At 46.3% G+C, this 25,793-nt stretch overlaps 1 protein-coding gene across 1 annotated transcript; it reads right to left on the reverse strand.

The window, feature by feature from the left end:
• Positions 1 to 818: 818 nt before the first annotated feature.
• Positions 819 to 25,740, reverse strand: LOC144146081 (ribosomal protein S6 kinase-related protein-like). The gene is made up of 15 exons (XM_077678017.1): positions 25,427 to 25,740; positions 20,064 to 20,342; positions 18,985 to 19,068; positions 18,793 to 18,861; positions 18,345 to 18,417; positions 15,416 to 15,523; positions 15,089 to 15,129; positions 13,193 to 13,220; positions 12,992 to 13,081; positions 8,688 to 8,776; positions 7,369 to 7,479; positions 6,473 to 6,574; positions 5,906 to 5,961; positions 5,628 to 5,673; positions 819 to 5,177 (listed from the first exon to the last, which is right to left on the reverse strand). Exons 1-15 carry the CDS (start codon positions 25,517 to 25,519, stop codon positions 5,145 to 5,147), a joined length of 1,302 nt encoding a protein of 433 aa, XP_077534143.1. The 5' UTR covers positions 25,520 to 25,740; the 3' UTR covers positions 819 to 5,144.
• Positions 25,741 to 25,793: the final 53 nt, after the last annotated feature.

The following is a 25,793-nucleotide window of genomic DNA, read 5'->3' on the forward strand; positions in this document are numbered from 1 at the left end:
CCCAGCGTAAACAATGCCACGTGCCTAAGGTGGATTCTGTCTGCACCTCATTTTACGGTATTTTAGCCACTGGTCTCTGGCGGTCCCTTTAGAGAGCCAAGTGCAGGGATAGCCATGGGCGTCGGCCCCCTCCCCCTGCAATGCAATGGTTTGCCTTCCTCGGGGCAAAATCCTGCCAACGTCCATGTTCCCAGACGAACAGCAACTGGCCTGCAAGACATCACGCAGTATTACCGGTCTGACAGACTACACTTTCCTCCCCCTCACCCTGCACTCTCCAAGAAAGAAGAATCGCTGCTCCGCAGACTACAAACTAATACCTGTACTCGCCCAGTTCGCCCGCATTGTACGTTTCCATCTCAATACTCTGCTGAATGCCAGTTTCCTTCATAACCCAGAGCTCTACCTTTATTACAGTAGTCTGGGCGCAATCCCGAACTTCCACCTCTCCGATCCCCTTTTTCCCACCCCTGAGCTGTGGGAGGACTTGGTGGCCAGCGGCCATCTGGACGTGCAGCAGCTCCTGGCATCCAGAGCGAAGGCTCTCTGCTCACCTCATAGATACGCGAACAGGGGAACCACTCTCACTTCAGAAAGCTCAAATAAACGTTTCTCTCTCTCTCTCTCTCATGGGTATCTTCACTCCAGATGCACGGTTTCCACCGACATGCATAGAACTTGTACCATTCCTATACCACATATGCATTTCTAGAATGGTTTGATGAATGCACCATTCCAAGCAAGACTTTCCACGAGACAACAGCATAAAACTTCTGCCGCTGAGCGCTACACTTGAGAGATTACTATAGAAACGGGAAACCACTGCAACGGGTTTTTTTATTCAACACTGCAAAAGGCAACAATGCTATGAACACAGGTATAAACACAACTGCATATGAACAGGGTTGCATATCACTCGGTACACAAGTGTATGAAGGCCCCACCAACAATGGCCCTCGTACAGTGCCCTTGTGGGTGCATGCACACACTAAGGAACAAAACAAAAAACAAAAAAATCAGGGGAGCACATGAAGGCACACACAAAACTGCAAACAAAAGCTCACCCTTTCCGCTTCCTTTTTGCCAGAAGCAAATGTTAGGTGGCAAAAAGGCAAACTGGCGCATTTGATTAAAGGGACCCTGCAACACTTGCCATCGACTACTAGTAATGTATTTTTGGATAAAGTCTATTGTCCCAGAAATCTCCTCCCGCAAGAATTATGAAAATCCGTTCACAATTAACGAAACTACGCGCGATGAGAAATCGCGCATAATCGTTCCCTCTCAACTCGACCGCGAACAACGCGACGAAAGCTGCGCGCTCTCTCCCGGAGAGGGGGGCAGCTCGCGGCGTTCTTGTCGGTGGCCTTCGATATATCACATGCCGGGTAGTTTTCTCCTTTTCTCCGCTACGCGGAGGGGCCTATTTCCGGTCTGGTGCAACAAAAAAGCAGGCACTGGTGCCTGCTCGCAAGTGTGCGCTCGGGCTGGTAGGGCGTTTTTGAAGCAATAAACGTTTGTAGTCGAGTGGTCCCGTTGAAAGGGAAGTATTGAGCTCATCACTCAAACTCCGCACGCACTCAAAACACAAAAGAAACGGCAAAACTGTGCCTACAGGTTCAGGCATAGAAGAGGTTCGTACACAGCGATGACGACGACGGAAATGGGAGAATCTAGCCGCGAAGTTGACCAGTGACAGCCGATCGGGCAGCCATGGCCTATGTGACGTCCCTTAGGCCATGCCAGGGGTTGCATAATGAGGACAACTGAACAGAGAGCGGTTGGTTTTTCCGCGTCTTTCACATCTATTTGCGTGCTCACCGCTTCACGTGCACGTGTAATATTTGGCTCAGGTATTCCTGACAGTGTAATCTAAACGTCACGCAGGTTTACTTGCACTGCTCAAAGAGTGTTGCAGGGTCCCTTTAATGACAAGTTTTTCATAATATCATGAGATTGGATTTTTTTTTGGTCCATAACTGAGCGAGATGTTCAGCCAAGCAGGATTTGAGCAGGCTTTGAGCAAGTTGAAGAGACTCTTCCAAGTGACCTCAGATGTAAGAACTACATCCCGTGACCCTCACTCCTCCATGACACCGGGCAAAGCGTGGCTTGAGACTTGCGCAGCCCCCTTCGCCACCAGGAACACTTGAGCAATAGCAAGCAGATCTGATGGTCCGCATAATAAAATTGTGAGATTCTGTCGTAACCTTAAAGGCCCTTGAATAGTCAGTATCGTACAGCCGTGTGTATTGTCACAACTGTAACCCTTGTAAACAGGCTTCCATGAGTAGTACACATCAGATACGAGCACAAATTAGCGAAAATATTGGAGATGGTTAGAAGAAGAGAGTCTGCAGGTACCATTGTGGCCACTCAAACCATTAACGCTACATCGAAGATTTTCTGGCAAGAGGTATTACGGAATAGATTTTGCTTTGGCAAAGTTTTTTTTTCTGCCGAGAACAGCATGACACGCAAGTGGATGCAAACATGCAGTAGAATATAAGCTTGGTTTCACTAATGAAAATTATTCTGCTTATATATTGCACTGATCAGCTACTATATCTATCTAATGGCACAATAGAAAGGAAGAGACTACTACACAATCTTTCGAAACAATCCCACAATAATTAAAGATCTGTCTCGGAAAGCAGCGGCTAAGGTAAAAGATGCTGCCGCCCAAACAATGCAATTACAGGACGAAGGAACTGGAACTGCACGAATGAGCTAAAACATGAATGTTCTTTGTGGATGCCAGGAAAATAATTTCAAAATGGTATGTTTCGCCACGCGAGTACTACAGTTGAGGGCTTCTCAAACCTTTTCTGGAAAGCCCATTTCACAGCTAGCACAAATTTTACACATTAGAAAAAAAAAAATCCAGTGACATAACACCAATGTCATCCAGGACCTCTACTACAGGTTTACATGCAATGTAAAAAAAAAGAAAAAAAGAAAAGGCACAAAGCCAGGCCTAAACAGATCTACCAGCGATTGAGCAACAGCCTGAAAATGAAAGCTTTCAGGAAGGTGCAACCTTGCCGATGCTACCTTACTGGTGACGTAATGAGATTCCTCAATAGTACTGCAATCTTGACAACAGAAAATTAGCCCATACACAACCACATCTGTACTTCGGTTACAAAATCCTGCGGCAATTTAGCATGCATTCTAGGGCCTTGTAGAAGAGTCATTGTGACTGCCCGCCTTGTGGCACCACTGGATGATGTGTAAAAATCCTCCCAACCAGAAAAGAGGCGTTCTACCTGAATGCCAGTGACCGTCATGCCCAGAAGTGCAAAGACCACGCTCTGGATGTCAACGACAGCTCACATGTACTACGCTCAATGGTTAAGGGCAGCATATACGGGAGAATTCCCCCCCCCCCCCCCCTTTCCCCTGATGTGGAAAAAAAAAAGAGTAAGGCATCTTTGGCTTTACAAGCGCAGCACCAGATTCCACAGGACAAGACGCAAAGGCACCAAGGACTATCGGCAACTGCTCCATCAGGGAGACAAAGCTGCTTAATGCGTCCACTTCACTGTATGTAAGGCTTCTCTATTACCACCTGAGATGCTCTTGCATAATTTGAACAAACTTTGGTCCCCTGGAGTTTGTTTTGTTGAAGCTACTGGGAGCCATTTTCAACACTGGGAATTATCCCTGAGTTGCCATCTGGATTAGTCAGGTGTTTCTCCCCCCCCCTCCCCCTCCCCCTCGCCCATGATGACTTGCCAGTGAACCACACTTTTCACAATGTTCAGAAACACAGCCACTCTTTGTTCATACTACAACCTGTGACCTCTATTCAGGCTATGAGAGCACAGCCAATCAACCGCCGCTGTAATACGTTCCGTGTGAACAGGGAGATTCTCACCTCTGAGTCTTCATGTTCTGTGGTGTCCATGCTACACAACTGGGACAACTGTTTTGCTTGAAGATGGCATCATAAGTACACAAAAAAAAAAAAAATTATATCGGTGTGCATCAGTAATCTCCAAGAGCACCAAACTAACTGCATTGCATGCAGTGAAGAGATCGACAAACATACCAAATTTTTTTTTAGCACACAGTAAACAAGGTATGGGCCCAAAAGCACCCCCATCTGGCATGTTTCCTAAACAACGAATGTTACACACCTATACCTGACCTTGAAAGCTTGGCTGAAGAGTTGCATTACTTTTTCCTTGAATCCAAGGGCCCCTACTCTACACTGAATCCACCCTTGTTCTGCAATGGTTACAGCACACACCGTACTGTCACCTATTAGCCTTCCAGTGTAATGACTTATTGCACTTGTGGGAGCACATCCCACATATTCATGTATACAATCTACACAAAGGTGTCGTGTAAACAGTTCAACAACCCTGTTGCAAATGCCTGTTCGGGCACTGATATGGTCATTATACACAACTTGACGGGAAAAAAATCAATGGTGTGAGCATAAACCAGGAAAATAGCATCTCGCACTAAACAATAATGTGCACGTGTGTGTGTGCCTTCAAAAACACAACTACCTGCCTTGAAGTGCTTTCCTACTCGATGTGCACTGGACATACAACCCAACTCTAAGTCACAAAAGCTTCCGGGAACTCTGCACATTTCGAGCAGGCTTAGACAGAAAAAATAAAACATCTGCACAGAGCGGGGCACCGTTGTGACATTACCTAACTACTTTCCTACTTCTTTCTACTTTCCTACTTTCCTTTCCATTTTCCAGCCAGGCTCACAGCAAACCAGAAACTACCACTTCACATCTAGTATCTACAGCTACAATAACTCAATGGCACAAAATGTCCCACCTTATCCAAGGCACAAACACATACTGGGTGCTTACACCTCCTACTATCGAACTCGATTTGACAGGCACAGGTAAAATCAGATGCTGTTCACATCCCCGGCAATCCCCTTCTCTGTGAACCCTTTACAGTTTTCCAATCAGTGCAGGTTGATTAAAAAAGCAGTCTGCACCAACACACAGCAAGGGCCCCAAACTTCAAAACATGTCCAAAAAACAACAAAAAAACATAACGGTCCTTGTGAATGTGACAGCTTCATGTTAGTAGACGAGTCTCGATGTCACCAAAGGCACTTCTGCTGCGACTCCAAGCTGCTTCCGGTTGTCGCTGCCAGGAGCATGTTCATGACTCGATGAGGCACGAAAAGCCTGCAAACTGGTACAAGAAAATACGCAAGACCATTTCTGATTTCATATTTTACAGTTACCATGCTTTAAAAGTATTGTGCACATGATTAGAGTAAGCGGCGTGGACAGCACACTGCTCCAAGCTCAAACCCCATGCAGGCACTCAATCAAACTTTGAAATCTTATCCTAAAAAGCTAAAAATGTAATTTCACAATGAAAGGACTATAGAATGCAAGGGAATTATTAATTGACTAAACCTTACCTTGCCAATATAACTACAAACACTTCGCATGGCAATGTCAATTCAGCAGTCTACATCAACAAGCAGGGTGCCCTGGTGGCCAGCCTCTAACGCTGCCTGGCCTGCCCCATGAAAGAGCATCCACAAGTTGAATGGCAAAGCTAACTACAATGCTAGCTATTTCAAGCAGTTTATCTTTGCTTTCACTAGAAGGGAAACAAAAGCTCAACACTTACGGCAACTTTGACGCTTTCCTGAGATTCTGCCGGCTTGCTGCCATCTCTGTAAAAAGAGGAAACCCCCCGATTCAAACGTCAAGATGAAGGGCTTCCCCAAAAGGAGTGAAGCACACAAGGAAGTCTTCAATTTTGCATTTCAGCAAGGTGCATTGCAGCACATGTACAGTGCTGTCAGAATGTTTTTTTAAGCATAGAAACCGTTTCATGTGGTTCACACCTAACACACAATTACAAATTTTACTGGCTTTGTTATACTGGGGTTTTACTGCACTTACGAGTTATCCTTCTGCGAGTTCTGAAGTTGTGACTGCAGCAGCTTTTTGGGAGAGATCTGAAATTTGAAAGTGTGAAATGCATGAAAAAGCACTCCAACGTGAAAGCACAGCACAAGAATTGCAGATGTTTAACAAAAAAACAACAACAAAAAAAATTATCGAAGAACGAAGGGGGCCAGCACATTGCCTAGCTGAAGGGTTTCAAGGGTTGAGGGGTTTTTGAAAAACGGGTTTGTCAGTCCACTGTCTCAAGATAAAAAGGTCAAAGTAGGTGTAGATGACTGGATTAAGTCACAGTTTCAGAGCACTAAGAGGGACGAAAAGTTTAAAGTTCCTGGGCAGTTTGGAAGCCCAAAATGGTGCATGTGTTCAATAAACAAAATACGCTCGATTTGCTGCAAAGATCCAGTGTTGAAAAAATGAAGACATTATTTTTCACGGACGCAGCACTGAAACTATCATGTAGGAGCTAGTTGCACTAGCACATTTGTCTCTCCAAACAGAAAAAATAAATAGTATAGACGAAAAACATGCAGGAGGAAGGAAGGACACAGGCAAATGACCCACTTTTTTGTGGAGCACATGGTCAAAGTTGAGCTCCCGAAAAAATGGCTCCCACTTGAGCTGGTGAAGGGATTGAAGGCGCTTGTGGGGTAGCTTGCACAGGAGCTATTGAAAGAACAGGTATACATGCAGGAGTTGTCAATCCAAGGTTTCATGTCCACACAGGAGCACATCATCTTATGATCAAGTTGCCAGAAAAGAAAAAGCATTTTGTCCACTGCCCTTATTTATACTCAGGAAGTTCTCATCAAAAGTATACGCATTTATTGCCAGAAAAAAAGTTATAGTTACACCTTGAACAGTCGTCATTTTAACTGACCACGTTTGCCAGAGACTCAACAAAAAAGAGCTAGACCTTTCTTTTTTCTTTTTTTTTTTTTTCATTCTTGCTCAGAACTTTACCTCTTTCCATCTGGCCAACTGTACCTCGAAATATACCTCGGGATGCACTAATCGGACTTTCATAATTCTTGCCGCATTTCAAAGCTTATGAAATAGCCACGGCTGGTTCAGCAATTCACTAGTTTATTCCGCAATTTATTTCAATAGTTCACCCGACCAGAAACGTTGGCAAAACTTGGTAGGACATATGGCCATAATTTTTGCAATGCCAAAGCAAGAACTATACCCAGTAGTATAGTTTCATCCCTTATACTTCCCCAGCACACAGACATAACCAAAGCCCTTTGTTAAATTTACCAAAAATTTGGGTCCAGTGGTATGCCTAATGCATTAAATAACTTCCAATTTAAAGAGGATAAGCTGCTTGCACATTGCTTCGATGCATGCCCAAAGTAAAGCACACGGGCTGAAAAATAGCAAAACTTGCTTACGCAACTGAACAACATTGTAGTACAATGACATTCTATGCAAGCAGGAGCCTCACAGAATTGACTTGCCTTTCGAACAACCTTGCGCACCGGATCAGAGAAGCCCTCCGGGAGCTCATAGTTGGCTTCGGCCACGAGGCGCTTCATCTGGACATGGTCACCGGTGCCCTCTACCGGATACTGCAATGTGTGAGAATAGCCACAGTCACAAGACGGGCGTGCGGCAAGTTTGGTTTTGTCAGATGGCAGCAAGAAAAAGCGCAACCCGTTCATCGTCACTGATGTACCTGTACTTTTCGCATTCTTCGTTCAACAATCTGTGCCAAAACGCAAAGCTGCCATTTTTCGAAGCGCCTTGTTACTTGTACTATCTTCCAAGAAGCTTCTTTCATTAATCTTCTGGTGTTTCGCTTCATAGAGGTTACCTATTTTTCAGGACAGCAAGATTGCTTCCTCCGTGGGCAAGGTTACTATACAGTAGCAGGGTGCTTAACCTTGGGTGGGAATGGCGGTTCACTGCTTGCATATAAGCCTCCACAACACTGCATCGGGCCACTGCCTATGGGTGGTATTCACTGAAAAGCTTAGCTGTCAATTTCTTCGCTTGGCAACACTGAAATGGTCACGGACATGGCCGAAGCGCCACAAAAATGGCGTGGCTTGTGCCACTGCGGCGGCACAGCGAAGAAAAAAATAACACCGGCGTGCGTTGTCTGCTCTGTTTCAACACGTTTCTCAATGGTGGTGTCAACAGAGTTGTTGTTAATCGCACTCACATTAAACTCTAGGCATTACTTGGCGTTCGGCGGGCTAGCGCTTGGAATGTCCAGCCAATATTATGCGCTTAGCACGGACAAGTACCACCATCCCGCGGAGCCCGATGTAACACCAGTGACGGCGCACTCACATGGTTGCCTGCATGCGTGCCTCGCTATTGAATACAGGCTATATGGCAGCGCTGCCACATCTTGCAGCTTTTTAGAAACTTTCTCCTCTTCCCACCTCTCGCTATCTCTGCTACATGGCGTGAAGAAGTTACCAGCTTTCAAGCTGCTCTCACCGGCATCATCTGCTTCAAGGCCACACATAACCTTATTTGTTGCAGCCCTCTCATGCCTTTCCCACCCATGTTTGCCGCTTTGCACCCAGTTCCAAAATGTCTGCTATGACTTCGCAATGACTGCTATGACACTTCGCCATGACTCTTATAATACCGTATTTCCTTGCATAATGCTCGCACTCGCATAATGCTTCCACCCCCAGCATTAGCTGCCAAAACCTGGAAATACAGTACTCTTCCAACATCCGAAAAAGCTTCCAGGCCCCACTAACAAACGACGAGTGCCATAGGAACACGAAGACGTCAGGGCAGCCCAGAACCGACTCACCCGTCCGACCAGGAGGGCGTACATCATGATGCCCAGGGACCACCAGTCAGCAGCATGCGAGTAAGGTTGGGCCGCCAGCACCTCGGGCGCTAATGTGGAGGCAAAAAAATTACCCCCACATTAAACACAATGGCAGAAGACGAATGCAGCTCGGCAAGAAATGCCAAGCCAAAATTAATGGTACGCACAATTATGCAAGCTATGTGCATTCATTGAAGTAACCTCACGTACCAGATTAGTAGAGATACTTGCGGGTCTTTAACAAGAGACGCACAAATTTACGGGTGATTTCACATATGCACAGACTTGTAAAATGCCTGGACAAAATTTCCACTCAAGCTCACTGTGTTTCCTTAGATTCTCGTAGAATGTAGAAAAAAAAAACACAAGATTTGCTTGCCACTTTAAGAAAAGAATGGAGCAACCCACAGCATTCAAGCTTTTGTTCCACTTACAAAAAATATTCGTAAGGTTCAACTATAGTAGTATACGTTTACTTCTTGAATGAAAGTAAATTTATTTGTACTTTTCAAAGATGAAGATTACAAGTGTCTCAACAATTTTGCAATGTGCAACACACTACTACTAGTCTCAAAATAAAACCTATATTTTGAAACATAGCTGTGACATCATTAATTTACTGGTATTTAAAGGGGCACTGACACAAAATTTTGAAGGCGAGATAACGTCGGAGATAGATTGGTGGGAACACACATACATCATCTGCAAAATATCAGCGGCGAATACAGCCTAGAACATATTTAAAATCAATTTTGAAGTGTGCGAAACGCAACCGAGCAGCCAGCAGAGGACCACGCGCAATTGTAAATAAACAACATCCAAACACGTCACGAGTTTGTGTTTGCCGCTTCCGCACTACCGGCGTTTTACGCGGGCTCGCCGGGCTCGCCGCTCCAATCGGAGGGCCGGAGGGCGGAGCTTCTGCTCTCGAGAACGAACGACCCGGTCGTTGGCGGCGGAGGCGCCGTGATTTCGTCAGCTCATCGGGCAGCTGGCCGCGACCAAAGTTCTACAGCGATTCCAGGCACTCTGTTTCTATTACTGTTTATTACCACTGGATGCGAAAACGCGCCGGAGGCACGAAAAGCTCACTGAGCTAGCCGCACGGTCGCTGTGCAGGCGGCGGCCACGGCCGCGAAGTGGCCCAGGCCGGCTCAGGTAGCTCGAGTGATAGCTTGTTACCGCTGCACGAAATTGTCCCCAAGTCCCGACCATAGTGGCTTACATGAGAAAGGAGTTAATGATGCGATGGCGGGTTGCATTAAAAATTGTCATCTGCACCGCTTACGAGAGCGGCACTCGAATATCCGCCGCAGTGCTGAGCCGAACACATCTGTAGGCGGACCTGTAGGCAGACCGGCCGGCTGCTCCCAGCGCGCGTCTTGCCACCCACCGTCTCGAGCGTCGCGCGTCGTCCTTTAGCCGCGGTAGCATTTGCACTCGCAGCGCCTGCGTCACATCCACGGTCGCTTTTTAATTAAGCGCCTCACGAGATCAGTACGTGAGGGCATTCGCAGAAACTGCCGTCGATGCGGATTCGACAGTGCTACGGCGGCTCTGCTCTGTGATATCCCTCCGACGGTCACGTGGTCAGCTTTGTTCACACAAAATCCACAAAATCCATCGTTTCGCGGCACTCGCTGAAACCGAAACTGCGACTGGCAGCATTTAAAATCCCTCTAATTAAACAACCGTCGCACGCTGAAGCAAATGAGGTTTCTACAGGTTATAAGTAGGTCACTAGCTACTTATCGCAACGAAAAAAACAAGATGCTAAATTTTTGTGTCAGTGCCCCTTTAAAGTGTAATCCACTTATAATAATACCAGATATACCAATGTATCGCTTATAACGGTCAAACTGCTTAGATTTCTCAATTTTTTCCATTGCCCCTATGAGACCATATATTACGATACAATGGTCTTCGACATATCAGGTACAACGATATAATTTGTCTGAAAATTTGTCCGAAAGTTTGATAAGAAGTGGAACACCTTGAAGAGGATGGCGCGAAAGCTTGACACAAGTACCGCACATGGACCGGCGTGGAGAAATCCTAGAGGGGGCATTACGTGCGGCCTGAGGAATCAAGCACTACCGTCACTGCAACAATCGGAAAGGTGGCGCCGACTAGTAAACGCAATGGTATGGCGTATTAGAAGAGAGAGCTGTGTCGTCCTGTCCACTCATGCAAGCACAAATTTCAGACATTTTTAAATGTAGCTTAATTTTCTGCTAATTCATTATATAATTCATTATACCCCATTATAAAGTGTTCTTTAGTGTGACTTGCACTGTTCGACCTGATTCACCCAAACCAACGAGTAACGAAGACATGCACGGGAAAGTACGCGAGTATTTTCTTTGTTTTATTTTGCCTGTCCACGTATAACGACAATCGGTTATAACGATCAGATTTTCCAGTTTTGTCAATATCATTATAAGTGGGTACCACAGTACCACAGTTTTGCGACCTCCTGAAAACACACTTAATAGTTTTTGTTTTTGGCACAAAGCAGAGCTGACTGCTTGTGCCACAGAAGGTTTTCATTGAGGCAAGGTCTAAAAATTACGTGTTCTCAGAGGCTAACAAAAAGGGACAGCAATTTATTGGGAAAAAAAAAAAAAAGATACCTCAACAGTCACCAACTACAGTTAAACCTCGATATAACGAACTTCAATATAACGAAATTCTCGATATAACAAAGTTACAAGGCACACACAACTTACTTACCTTTGGAAACCATGTATATTTTATCTTGATATAACGAAGCAAATGTTGCTGTAATTTCATTACAACGAAGTCTCTGAACTTGAAGAAAATTTACCCACAAGGACAATTTCCCCGTGACGACGTCTGAGGGGGGGAAAGCGTTGGCAGCGCGAGCGACTTGGGTAACGCACGCGGCCGGGCCTCCCGGGGCGCGCGGCAAGCAAGGAAGGGAGAAGCAGCGAAATCCTCCCACTGTTGCGAATGGGCATCCCACCGCAGCCACCAAGGTAGCGATTCGCATCCCAGCTTGTCTCCGATGTTGGTTATCAGCCATCCTGACGCTGTCTCCGCTGTTAGGACTGGGCCCGCTCACCGCAGCCACCACTATTGCGACTGGCCAACCGAGTGCAGCCACCAGTGTAGCGACGTTGCCTTGATCCGTCCGCTATCGACGCGGCGTAGAGCAGAGTGAGGAAGTTCTCGAGTCGACGAAAAGTTGAAGCAACATTTATATGCAGTATGTACAAGGGTAAGCAAACGTTATATGGCTCGCACAAAGGCGACAGCACCTCTCCACTAAGTGCCTCCGAAAAGTGCCGCCGAAGAATGCCAAAGATAAGTCATAAGTGCCTCCGGGCGGGTTTCTATACCCCCGGAAGTTCGTTTGAGCCCCGAGAAGTTTGAATCACTCCAATCAGGACTCTCGATGGCTGAAGTTTCAAATCCAACGAATCGTAGCGAAGCGACGCCTACGCCGTCTCCGCAAGTCGGTCGTTCACCCGGTGCAGGATTTGGCCGAGCCGCCGCGACGCTGCATACCTCCTCCCCCCTTGCTCCTTTGCTGCGACCCAAAGCACCCAAAGCGCCCAAAGTGGCCTCCCTCTTTCTCGTGCCTTCGCATCGCCTGGTGCGTTCTCTCGCCGCTTTTGTTTCCCGCGTGCGACGCTGCCATGAGGTGCTGTAAGCGCAAAGCTATTTCGCTTGAGCAAAAAGCGGCGATCCTGGAAGCCGTTTCGAAAGGGGAAAAGAAGAGAGACATTGCAGCTCGATTCGCGATATCACAAAGTACGCTGTCAACAACGTGATTCTCAGCTCTGCAAAATGTGGCCGGTCAACATCGGCCGACGCGCCTGAAGCCGCTACTTGGCTGGAGAAGGAAATGCCGAAAATATTGACGCAATACCAGCCATCGGAAGTCTACAATGCGGACGAAACAGGATTTTTTTATCAGATGCTACCGAATAGGACGCTAGCACTGAAAGGGGATCGGTGTCACGGCGGTAAGCAGAGTAAGCTGCGTATCACGGCTCTTCTGTGCGTCAACATGGATGCCAGCGACAAGCGGGTGAAAGAAGGTCACGGACTACTTCCAGAGAAAATAAAGGAGTGATTGCTTTGGTAGGTATCGAATTTCGATGCAACGAAATTTCATTATAACGAAGGATAGTGCCGATTTTTACGACTCGTTATATCGAGGTTTAACTGTATTCCTTTTGTTAATCGTATTATTGTGAAAGCGCTTTATTTGAGCAAAGATTTCCCTTTAACCTCACGGCAACGTCTCCACTCACCCATGAACTGCATGGTGCCGCAGACCGTCTGGGCCCGACTGCAGTAGCTGAGCCACCGGGCCAGGCCAAAGTCGATTAGTTGCACGTGGCCTTGAAGTGTAGGGGACAAAAATAAATTAAGGAATAGCAGGAGCACACTTGCACCTGCAGCTAAAACCTTTCAAACTGAGAAACAAGGAAGAAAATGAAGTGTTGACTCACCCTCCTCGTCGAGCAGGACATTCTCCATCTGCAAGTACAACAAACTTCCTTGCCACAACTGATTGTTGCCAGCCCGGTGAGAATAAAGGCCCCGCACACATACTGCCAAAGGATTAAAGAAGCCATGAAGACAAAATACAAGTTGGGTTTATTAGAAAGACTGCTTAGTGCCGATAACAATGATACCAATATCATCACAATCTTCGAACAAATAACGGAGATATGAAAGAAAATGTGTGAAGCAGTTGCGACCCCCTAGCCAATTTCCCGCAACTTTTCTATGACGTCAGGGAACCTTGTTTGTGCGATTGGCGGCCGCCTAACTGACCTGTCACAACGACACATGACTGGGCGTCTGTAATGGGGCCTCTAGTTCCATTTGACCGCATCACTTGAATGCTAACGTGCAGTTAGCGCACTGAAAATTATGTTTTATTGTTGGCCTGTATGATGTCATTCTTGCTCATAACACGTCACTGTGGCGCAAAATTTGAAAGTTTTTAAATACTTCTTGCTTTTTTTTCTTTAAAAAACATCTTTTGTGGCTGTAATGGAGCCGAGTGAGATACTGAATCTTAGTTCTTTCAAATTAAACTAAGTTGTTTTTTCTCTTCATGGCTCCATTAAGGCAGCAAGCTGAATTGCAAGTACTAGCGGCTAAAACGCCGGGCACACAGGCTTCAAGTTTCCACACACTGCACCAGAATTTGACCACAAGCCTTTCACAAGTCATGCGACATTAACGAAAACACTTTTAAAGGGGTCACGCAGACAAAATATGTTTGTTTTATTTAAAAGATTTTGTGTTTTACAGTGCCCTCAGCACTTGTCCGGAAGCAAACAATGCTTTAATCACTGAGAAATAATTTAATTTAAGTTAAAATTTTGATTCTACCGCCAAATCGTGTGTTTCCGTGACGTTTTCAACGACGTCACAAGAACAGGTCTTCAAGTGAAACCTAGTACGCCACGAGGCTCGGCAAGGACTGCGGAGCCTTGTTTGCCATCAGTCTTCCTAGATGGCCCCACCATACTCCGCCGGGCTGTTTTCTGCCTTTGCATTGTTTTTGACCGTACTTGCACCTGGCTTTTTTTTATTAAGGTACGCAATAATCGTTTCATGAAACATGGTGTTCACAACAAATATGGTCACGTTAAGACACTGTCGCTTACGCCAATCGGCCAGTGTCGACCATCTGAGACAATTCCAAAGCGCTGCAGTGCTGCGCAGCTAGAACAAGCATAGTGCGCACAGTATCAACAGCAGCACACATCGGTACCTCTACGTTTACGTGTAGTTTCCTAATTTCCACTGTTTACCCCACCATTCTTACTGCGATAAAAAGAATTTGACCTAAATTTAAGCGCAAATCGGCAAGCTTATAAATAAGCTCTGCCTGATTTGCATTTGCTTTTGCCGGCCTCAGCCAATCACAGAGCTGGCTGGTAGGACATCATGATTCTGTTGCGGGAAATGAGCTAGTGGGTCACATGGTAATTCCCTTTTTTTCTAATTATACAGCTTATTTGAGCGAAGTTTACACTAATAGTGGTGTCAGTATGATTCTAATGAGGCACTCTTTCGAATGAACCAAAGTTGTGTTTTGCCTGCATGGCCCCTTTAAGTGCAAGAATAAAAGAAACACCCACCAACGTTTCTACAGCTGCAAAAATGGAAATTATAGGCGACACTGTGAACAATGACAATACAATGTGGTGCGTTAATAATATCAGAGGGTAACAAACCGCCTAAAGCATCGCAGCCCCTCAGTGTTCATAACTGTGCAAGTCGGCAAGTAAGAAACAAGGAGTGAAGCTTGAACGGCCAAAGGGGGCCCTAAACTTGCAGCATTGGAAGACTCATCCACGCAGCCGTCGTCAAAAAGAGCCACTTACCTTGAGGTCTCTGTAGATGACGCCGGCACAATGTAGGAAATCTGCGGGGAAATGGACAAGTTCAGTACCCGGCTTTCTATTACTCGGGTTGCTTCATCAAAACCTCCCCCAGCCTTGAATGCAGCACACACTACCCAAACATCCCGAGCGATTCGAATTTTGTAGAGACTTTGTTCAAATCCAACTATTTGTGCAGACATCGTACATGAAATCCACGTACGGACGTCCCCAGTAAACTCAGCTTCAATCCAAGTCACACTTTCCTCTACGAGTGACAACTGCTTTTTCCCTCACAAAGATTGAACAGCGGTGGCCCCAACAACTCACCCAGGACTAGAGCCAGCTCTGCGGCAAGCACCCGCACAAGGTCTTCCGAGAATCCCCCCAGGGCCCTCCACGCCAGCCGGAGTTCACCGTGAGGAACGTAATCCGTGACTGCGTACAGGGGAGGGATGCATGGTGAGATATGGAGGGCAGTACACTCGGTGACACGACTCTCCTGGCTCTGACTCAGTTGCGACAGCAGCCGCTGATAACAAGTCTTCAGGAAGAAAAATTTTGTGTCTTAAAACACTTGGGGCCCCCAAAAGTGGCTCCATGAGCCAGCACTTTGAACCAAAAAGAACTGCAACGTTTTGAAAGAGATGCGGTACTCACCGACAGGGCAGAAACCTAGAGGCTCACAAGAGGGTTCAACTTAAAATTGAGGACGACTCAGCGATCAATGGAACAGAAGACGATACGTGTAACATCAAGGGACAAGAAGAGAGCAGAGTGGGTCAGCGAACAAACGCGTGTTAAGGGCATATTAGTAGACATTAAGAAGAAGTGGGCATGGGCAGGGAATGTACTGCAAAGGCAAGATAACCATTGGTCATTAAGGGCAGCAGAGTGGATCCCTAGAGAAGGCAAGCGTTGCAGGGGGCGGCAGAAAGTTAGATGGGCAGAAGAGATCAAGAAGTTTGCCAGGATAAATTGGTCACAATTAGCAAGGGCCGGGATAATTGGAGATTTATGGGAGAGGCCTTTGCCCTGCACTGGGTGTAGACAGGCTGCTGCTGCTGATGATGATGACAGTGTGGGCTGTGAGTATGCAGCTTCCCCAAAAAACTCGTCAGCAATGTAGTCATTTGTGGGGACAAGCAAAATACGGGCGACAGCTGTTTTTTTTTTAAAGACGATAGTCTTTCTTGGGCTACTTAAACCCAGAAATTTTGGTCTGTCTGTATGTCTGTCTGTCCGTCTGTCTGTCTGTGACTCATTCAGCCACCCGGCCGAAGCAAAACAATGCCTGCGCAATAGTCTTATATAGTCAGAGCTAACAATACCCGTCTATGTCCGGTGTAATGCTCATACTTGTCAACATTGTTGAAGAAGAACAAGACATTACGCAAATATGAGACAACAAATCAATACAGAAGTGACATTTGCAGTGTTCCTTTATAAAAAATCAAACATGCTTGACTTTTGCGAAATTAAATACTTCATCAACTGCAAAAAAAGAATTCACTCCGCCGTCGCCTGCCGTCGCCCGCGCCACTATAGCTTCTGGGGCCATTTTAAGAAATCAACTGGCAACAGTTACACAAGGTTCCACTAGGTAGGTTCCACGTTCTGCTTGCAACACACGTGGAGTAGGGAAACGCGGTTCTATAAACGCTGAAGTAGGGTGCCTCGATTAACGCGCGTCTTCGCCGTACGGCAGCGTTCACATCGAGTCACCCGGTTTGGAACAGTGGAACACGGGAAATTTAAAATGATTTAAGCAAACCTTTGGCGTCTTTACCTTGGGAGGAGCGCGACGCAAGAGGAACAACACGAGAGGTGAGCGGGAAAGCGAAGGGAGGCATTTACTTCGCAAAAGCCGATAAAGACTATCGTCTTTTGACGGCATTTGCAACGAAAGGAGCAGATACGCGGCCAATTTTTTTTTTTCAAGAAAGGATTGAAACTATTAAAAAAAAAATGTACAAGATGACCACAATTAAAGTAACAAAAATGCTCATAAGGAACTCTCATAGAAAAGCTAATAGTACTTAACAAATTAAGGGCACAGCAGCACCAAAAATGACCATGCGTTCCTTTCGATAGCAGACGAGATAATAATTTGAACCGCACCCAGAGCTGTGGGCATTCCGGCGGCGAGTGCCCACAGTTGGCCCTCTTTCCTAGTAAGCACTAAGTAGGTAAAAAACCAAACTGCAAATGTCGGAGTTTTACGCACCTAAGTTGCCCCTGGGCTACGAGGTGCTTCACTGCGGAGGACTACAGATTAATTTACAACACCTGGGAGATTTTGAACCCATAGCAAATGGTGAGCCCGCAGTTTCCGTTGGAGCGATGTGTATTTATTCATTTATTTATTTGTTAACACAACACCCACAGTGCCTGAAGCATTGCTGTGGAGGGGGGGGGGGGGGGTAGTACAAACAAAGCCAGTATAAACAGGTAAGGCAACATCAGTTCTGCAGCCACTAAAATAACACCAAAAACAGAAAAGCACACATATCACACACACACACACGTGCAGGTGTAATGTTTGCGACACTATAGCAACATGGCAAAGTCAGTGGGCAGAATCAAGTGTTTCTGCTCCGTTAGCTGAAACGGCTCCCAATATTGCTTCGTTTACCATCCACGACTAAGTAGGAAACTTGATTACACTGTTTTAGCCACAGAGCAATTTTCAATAGCAAGTCAAGTGCCAGAAAAGTATTCACAGCAATATAACGGCACAGGAAAAACTCGGGAAGTAACAGACAGAGCATGCATCAAGTCATCAAAGACTATTAGCGACAACTCTGGAAAGCTACACTCGAAATGCAACCATTTTTTTGCTTCAATTCCTCTCTTTGGATGTTCCCAGCTTAATGGCACCTTCTAAAACCAGAAGACCTGACCCATATCTTGACGTAAAACCAACAACTGTGCGAGGCTGCGAACCCTTTATTGTGCCTGGACAACATCCAGACCTCACAAGAGTGGGGCAGTTCAGGATCCCAAAGGGTGAGAAGGCTCTCGCTCAGAGAACTATACTAAGAAAGCCAAACAGGACTGAGACAAAATAAATAAAAATAAATAAATACTAAATAAAAGAAGACAAAAATACGACACCTGTCAAACAGCTTGTGGCATCATTTTATGCCAGCTTTGGTTGTCCCATTTTCACAGCTTTCCCTCTCAAGCCAAAGCGCCTCGGACCAGTGCGATAAACAGAACCGGTGCCAGGCACAGTGAAAACAGTGGAGCGGCTCACCTATAAATAACTGCTTGCGAGTCTGCCAGTGGTCAGTGCAGGGAACCACGAACGGGTGGCTGCCCAAGACAGCCTGTGACCAGAAAAGAAATAGGAGTGCAAGTCCCCGTCAGGACACACATCATTCTATACACAGCATCATACACGCACTCACATTAGTCGAAAAACTGGCTGCAATATACAGCTAACTCTCCATTTTACAAAAACAGCAAACTGAGTGAGTTTGAATGGGTTCACCGTGAAAAAAAAAAACAGCATAAAAACAACAAACACTTTAAAAGAAGAAATAGATAACTTCAGCACTCATGTCATCTATTTCTTTAGTGTGGTTTCTGCGCAGTTTTTACATATACTTCAGGCATATACTTCTACATGCGATTTCTCTCTCTTGTTCTTTTTCTTTCCTCTTTCAAAAAAAGATATCTCCCGCCCCCCTCAAAATAATCACCTGAATAGTGACTTCATCTTTGCACTGCTGGACTGCTTCCTCCCTGACAACTTGAGCCTTGGACAGCACCTTGGGAAACAACCAGAGAGATGACCTCTACTCATCTATTGTCACTATCCTTCTAGTAGCCATGTTGGCTACTGCAGAGGCTACAACATGCCTGCCCACAACTGCACAAAGGTTTCTCCTCACCTTCATGGCGTAGCACTTGCCAGTAGTTGCATCCCGAACCAGGTAGACGGTACCAAACTTGCTTCCGGAGAGCTGCTTCACTTTCTGCATTTTATTTGGCCAGACAAGGACACATTACGGAGAGGGGAACAAAGACCACCCTTGGTGCCCTGTGTTCATAGAAAAAATTTACCCACCGGCGCCCAAGGATTAAAAAAAAGTTCAGGGTTAATTCCTCCTTAGACAGAGTTGGTGAGAACATGCAACATGATGACAGGTAGTAAGTGCTTCTCCTTCACTAAGGAGCTGACGACATGATTCTCTTTTTTTCTTAAAGAGCTTACTTACATTTCTATGGGCTTAGGTTGCCACTGATGGGTGTGGCAAATGTGTTAGTTTGTTCCACTGTGTTTGATGCTCTTTACAGTAATCATCTTGCCAACATTTTTTTACTGTTGCTCTCGTGTTCCTATCTTCCTGATTTACGACAAACCCAACTGCTGTAACAAACAAGATTACTGTTAGACCTCACATTACATCCGTAAATGCTGTTCAGGCGGCCAGTACGGGGGCCTGTGGCTCCATCAAGCTGACATCTCGTTGGCTTTTTCTGGAGGCCTTAAGCATCCTGTAGTATTTACTTGATGAGAAATCAACAACTTGAATTGAGCTGAAATATGCTAAGGAAAGGGAGTCTTGGCCCCCATCCGGCTGGATGACACTCTATTGCTCTGCACGAGGACACAGAGCGCTGCCCAAGAGAGATCAAAGCGCGCCACTCTAATTTCCACTCCTGTTCCCCCGTCTTTCAGGAGCGAAATCCTACTCATTCATCCACACCTCGAATCAGTGTCACCATCTGGCCAGCAAGCTGTGGTTCATAAATTCAGGTACAAGAGGTGATTTCCTTCCCTAGGGCTGAGTTCTTCCCTAGATCCTTCCCCAAACAGGTACATTGTTCCCAAGTGTCGGTTGCAAATTAAGGTATAAGAGGTGATTTTCTTCCCTAGAGATGAGTTCTTCCCTAGATTCTTCCCCAAACAGGTACATTGTTCCAAGTGTTGGGGCATGCATCATATCTCCTCCAAGGGGACACCCACCAGGAAGCCGGCTTCGTGCAGCTTGCTGCGTATGGGGAACTCAGGCAGGAAGAGGGCCTCAGCCAGGGTGACGGGCCACGGTGTCTTGGCGAGCGGGTCGAGGCAGGCCTGGGGAGCATCTGGCGCAGCCGCTGCGGACGGGGGCAGGAGCGGGCGGCGGGTGCCCCCCTGCCAGCCCCGCTGCTGGCGCCGGCAGCGGCCCAGTGTGGTGGAGGCCCGCGACCATGACCGCTGGGCACTGGCCACTGACTGCACGCTCTGGCTGCTGCCCCAGCTCAGCTGCAAAGGAGGGAGGGGGAGGATGATGAGGGCATGCACCAGGCACCCGTGAAGGGCTGATCATCTCTTCGTGGCAATTATTTTGAAATCGAAGCCTCTGACACAAATGTCGAAAACAAACGATCAGCGTTCTTGTTACGGCAGTCTACTACACCAGGGTTGCCAGATCCTGCTCTGGTGAGGAGCACTTGTGAGGAGCAAACAACAGGTCGACCGTCACTTTTTTAAATGGAACTGCTACCAAGGGATGGTGAACGAAACAAGGGAAGACCAAAGGATCAATGAAAGGATAAACAAAGAAAATTTCACAGCAAAGAATAGCCTCGGAAAGCTCACGACAGAACAGGCTGGAAGTCTTTAAAAGAGGACTTCGTTCTGCAGTGGACACACGTTGGCTGCTGATGATCTATGATTGCAGTGGGTGACAGGCAGTTAACAAAATAAAAAAAATAGCCTAGCGCTCAAATTTGCGTGCCTCGTGACGACCGCCCAGCATCCCAGGCACACTTTTGTCAAGCTAAGCATACCCACATAAAGAGATTGGCCCAAAAAAAAAAAAAAAAAAATCTCCAGCATTCGTTGTAATCCTAACAACACTTGTTTGAAATGAGGAAGACGTGTCCTAGCGTATGCCCCTCCAAGGTGATGTGCAATGATTATCACTTGCAAAAAAAAAAAAAAAAAAAAAAAGAGAGAGAACAGCACCTACAGCAACACTGATAGAGTAAAGGTCGTTGCAGCAGCGAAGAAGAAGCAAATCGACTGCAATCGTGTACTTAAGACTTCGTGATGGTCTTGAAGGTTGCATATATATAGCTTCGCTACCTCCTTCTAATGTGTTAGTGTGAGCTTCCTTCATTTTTTCATACACTGATTTGTTATAGGGATGCAAGCAGCATTCCCTCTTGGCTGATGTGATAGCAAGCCTGATACCGAAGGTGCTTCAACCCATGGTCGGCGCTATTTCTCTGCTGCTTCTCCTTATGCACTTGACTTGGGATGCTAAATGGACCATGAGGACAAAGCCCAAACTTGCCTTATTTCAGAACACTAGCTCAACTCCATTATGGCCTCAAATACGCTGTTTTCACTACAAAGATAAAAACAAAAACAAAAAAAGTTCAAATTTTCTACTACACAATATTACCATTGATGTCATAAGAAAATAATTGAAAAGCGACAACCACATGGAGCGATCTTTGTGAGCAGCGCGACGAGCGATGTGACAGGGATCCGCAATCGCTTGTCCAAATCACTCACTGAGGCAGCCACATGAAAGCGATTGCGCGAGCAACTGTGAAACGCGACCCCAATATTGCCGCACAGTGGCGAATAAGATTATCAAAGTACACACACCCACAAGGTTTTTTATGTGTGCACTTGTCACAAAAACAGGAAATAAACGTATACAGGGTCGTACTTTTCTAGGTCCACAATGGGTCACAGCTACCATCATCCTCCATAAGGAAAGCAGTAAAATACCTACAAGGAAGGGCGTCAGACAAGGAGACACAATCTCTCCATTGTTATTCACAGCATGTTTACAAGATGTATTCAGAACGTTGGATTGGGAACAGGTGGGAGTAAGGGTTAATGGAGAATACCTCAGTAACCTCAGATTTGCTGATGGCGTTGCCTTGCTAAGTAACTCGGGGGACGAATTGCAAAGCATGCTTTCCGCAATGGACAGAGTAGAACCGTGGGCCTGTTTGTTTTAGAGTTTTATATTTTTGTTTACCTTGGAGAATAAAAATCGGGTGCTATTTTCCGAACTGATAATCGGGGAGAAATCTGGTTCTTTTGTAAAACCACCCCGAAATGTGGGGTTTTTTTTTGGGTGTACTAAGTAATGTACTCACCCTGGTATTCTGAATCCTTCCTCCACTCGAGACTCCAGTAGAGGAGATCCTTTAAAGTGATTTCCCCATGCGTAAGCATTGCGGAATCCTCCCCTTAGCCGAGTGGAGGGAGCAAATGGAGTGAAGGACGGACTCAGAATACGACCCTCAGTTTATTTTATCAGTAGGTACCACGAGCTTCTCAACTTTAACGCGTTAAATTTGGTGCTTGTTCCAAGCCGGTAATCGGGGGTGTATATCGGGGCTTTCTAGCAAATACTCTTCGAAATTTGGCATTTGTTTGGAAATGACCAGTAATGGTTACAGCAAAGAGCATTGATAACTTCTAAGAAATGAAACATTTCACTCACAAGGAGCTAGTACTAATCGTTTTTTACCCATCTTCTCTTTACATACACTATCACCTGCATGTGCAACGTGTCGCTCTCGATTCGAGACCTGTCCTCCAATCGTTGAACGTAACTCAGCTGGGAGAAAGCTCTGTCAACATCACCGCTTCCATTAGCTAGGCACAACAATGTCATTGCAGTATCATTGGCCAGCCTGGGGTAGAGAGTACCGGTTGAGAACGGCGGACCGTCAGCCCGCAATTGTGCAGACCGCTACTTTGAAAAGGTCCACTCGGGGAGAAGTCGCGTTCAACCCAATTCTCTGGAAACCTGCTCAGGGTGTAAAAATCAGGTTTTACTCGAAACAAACAACCCTATTTATATAGTCCCTAGGGGACATGGGCTGGGTGAAAAAGTGACTGCTACGTTTTCCTTACTATTTGGCCAAATTGTTTAAAGTTTTCTTTAGCATTTCACAATGTTGATTGGCGAAAAGCAGTACTTCAAACTAACAAAAATTGCATCCGAGTTTTATGGCGACTAATTTCTGTGCACTTCAATAATAATTGAGCTCTGAACCGGTTCGGTGCAAGATTTAGTCGAACCAGAATGAAATGAATTGACCCCAACTGTAACCGAACTGGTATTTTTTTCTGGTTTGGCGCACTGTTTGTAACAGATACTGAGAAGAACAAAAATGTTTTTTTTTACGTGACAAAAACACATATTTATTGGCATTTAAGGCCACTCCCCACACCATCTCTCCGTTGCAATCACATTCTTGCAGCTGAGCATAGTAATCAGGCGAGCGAATTTTTCTAGAGACAATACGTTCGCCAAACAGCCTGATATTTGCGAGCACAAGCAAGTGGAAGCTGTGCTATAAGGCTTGTGCGAGGAGGTTACCAAGAATGCATACCCACTTTTAGGCCCACTCTTCAGGCTTTCCAATGCTAGATCTTTCATGGCATACCGTGCTTACTGCATCGAGACTACGAACCCATACATGGATGCACCACAAAAGCGGCATCTCATGTCTGCCCCATGCATGCACAATGGAAGAATACCACATCAATCTACATTTAGGCATTGAATGCCTTTAGTGCTGTTGCCTGTACCACACATTGCTTTTTACCACCATCAGACCTTAAACTGACATGCACAGCACGTTAAGCTGTAGATCCATAAACACTAGACCCTGCATAGCTTTCTTGTGGTATATGTTTGGTGACAAACAGTGCATTCTTTGCTTAGAAGTCTTTCCTTTCATTTTCCTCACAGTTTTTGCGACGTGGAGAAAGATGGAAAGAAATCGTGAGCAAGTCGCCACAGCTTCCTAGCTGTAGGCATGGAAGCAGCTTGAGCTGAGTAGAAACAGGTGCAATACAACGTTCATTCATTTGCAAGTATTGCGGCGAATTTTATTCACCATGGGTTCTGCCTGTCTGCTTGCATGATTTGCTACATCTCAAACTGTGTGGCAGCAAATTGACTGCGGTCCTCTTTCTGCTATCGAGAGCCTTTTTGTCATGCTCTTGCACCGTACCTTGAAAAAAAGCATTGGGCATTTCAGTTGTGATCACGTGCCATAACAGCAAGAGCAAAGTGTTTCGTTGTAGCCCAGATTGTACGCTTTGACTGGATGCAATGCTGCCACTGGCCCCATGACCTCGTTCACTTCTGCGCGCACCTTCAGATTGCTTTCAGCTCGAGTTACAACGCAAACCTCAGAGCTTGCGCTACAGAGATGTGACTCACATCAGCTTATAGCTTGTTTATGCACAATGCCTGTTTAAGCAAACAGTTATCGGCACCTCGTGCTTGTCTCTGCTTTCACTCGGTCATTTGGAGACAGGCATAGAGCCTTCTTCACAAGGAGTCATTGCTTGCACAACCACTACTGCGGCACAGTCGTGCACACTCATCTAAGCTTCAAATTTCAGTTCCGAAATTTTCCCAGAGACCTTGATTTCTGCACGCAATGCGGCAACAGTTTGGGCAATTCCTCACCCACAAGTGTTCGTTGCTGGGGCAACACCAAATTGAAACTTTCGCACACACACCCAAGAGTTCTGTTCCATTGCTACACTTTGCACAAAAGTTCCAAAGAGCCACCCAACTTCCACGAGTCAGTATAATACCAGAGCTGCGGAACCCACCTATCGCATTTCATAATTTGCATCGAAAGCATAACGTGACATATTTGTGCGTTACAAACCGTACGAAAGCACACATAAGGCACCCGTGACTGCTATCAGAAACACCGACTCTGCACGGTCAATGGGCCACGCTCTTGAACAACCAGCTTCAAATCGAAGAGGAACGCCTATAAAGACTTGGATCACGTATCGGTGAGGACGGGGAAGGGAGAGAGCACGGATGAATAAAAATTGTTTCCGGGTGCGGATGAGCGGTTGGGATAGTCGAGTTACTTCAATGAAGACATGCGACACAATAAGAAGTATACGTCAGTAGGGGGTTACCTTTCGAAGCCAGCCCATCGCCGTCTACAGCGTTGAACCTTGAGCTCGACTAGACAGCATCCACGGCGAGCACTCAGCCTATTGTTGTGAGGCAACGCTCCCGACTCCGCTTATACGGCAACCTTGGAGGTCCTGACAATTATGAGTACTTGCCTTTTTCTTTCCCCCAAACCCCCGCACCGGCGCGGCCTCTGCAACCAGCGCCTTGGCCCCACTTTTTAACGCTGCGCCAGTTGGGCACACAAGCGTGGCACAATGGAATTCGAGCCAAAAGGCGTGTGCTTCGTTCGCCGCGATCGCGGAGAACATTCCGATGCACGCATCCGTAACAGACATGCGACCGCCGCCACACAAACAGACCCTGGCAGCAGCGTGCGCGTACAACTTCCTGCAAGCGAGCCCGGCGTGTTTACCTGAGACTGTGTCGAGCTCCATCTCCGGCCGTACTGCTGCTGCTGAGGCTGCGGCGGCGACTCGCAGGTCGGCTTCTGCTCGGTGTTGCCCATGTAACGCGAGATCCTCGGCTCTTACTTGCTCGGTCGCCGCTCATTGCGATGGAGGAAACCGCTGTCGAGGCTTGTGCGGCGAAAAATAAGGTAGGATTTCGTAGTTTCCTTACGACGGTAATCCTTGTGCGCTTTTGCCATCTCAAAAATCTGGAGCGCGCACAAGATGAAGCAAGATCAAAACAACACACAGCAACGCCCCCTCAGAAGAGTTGTTCCTGGTTGTTCTGAGAAAATGCTTAAAAATCGTCGCACCCAAGGCATAGACAATAAG

Source organism: Haemaphysalis longicornis, unplaced genomic scaffold (genome assembly GCF_048455015.1).
Source record: "Haemaphysalis longicornis isolate Haplotype H1 unplaced genomic scaffold, Haemaphysalis longicornis Haplotype H1 scaffold_7, whole genome shotgun sequence".
NCBI lineage: Eukaryota > Metazoa > Arthropoda > Arachnida > Ixodida > Ixodidae > Haemaphysalis > Haemaphysalis longicornis.

Coding starts and splice junctions, on each gene's coding strand:
- LOC144146081 (XM_077678017.1), bottom strand. CDS start 25,519: ATGGGCAACACCGAGCAGAAGCCGACCTGCGAGTCGCCGCCGCAGCCT. Junction 5,674..5,905: donor AACTCGCAGAAGGATAACTC/GTAAGTGCAGTA, acceptor CTCTTTTTACAG/AGATGGCAGCAAGCCGGCAG. Junction 5,178..5,627: donor AGGAAAGCGTCAAAGTTGCC/GTAAGTGTTGAG, acceptor TTCTTGTACCAG/TTTGCAGGCTTTTCGTGCCT.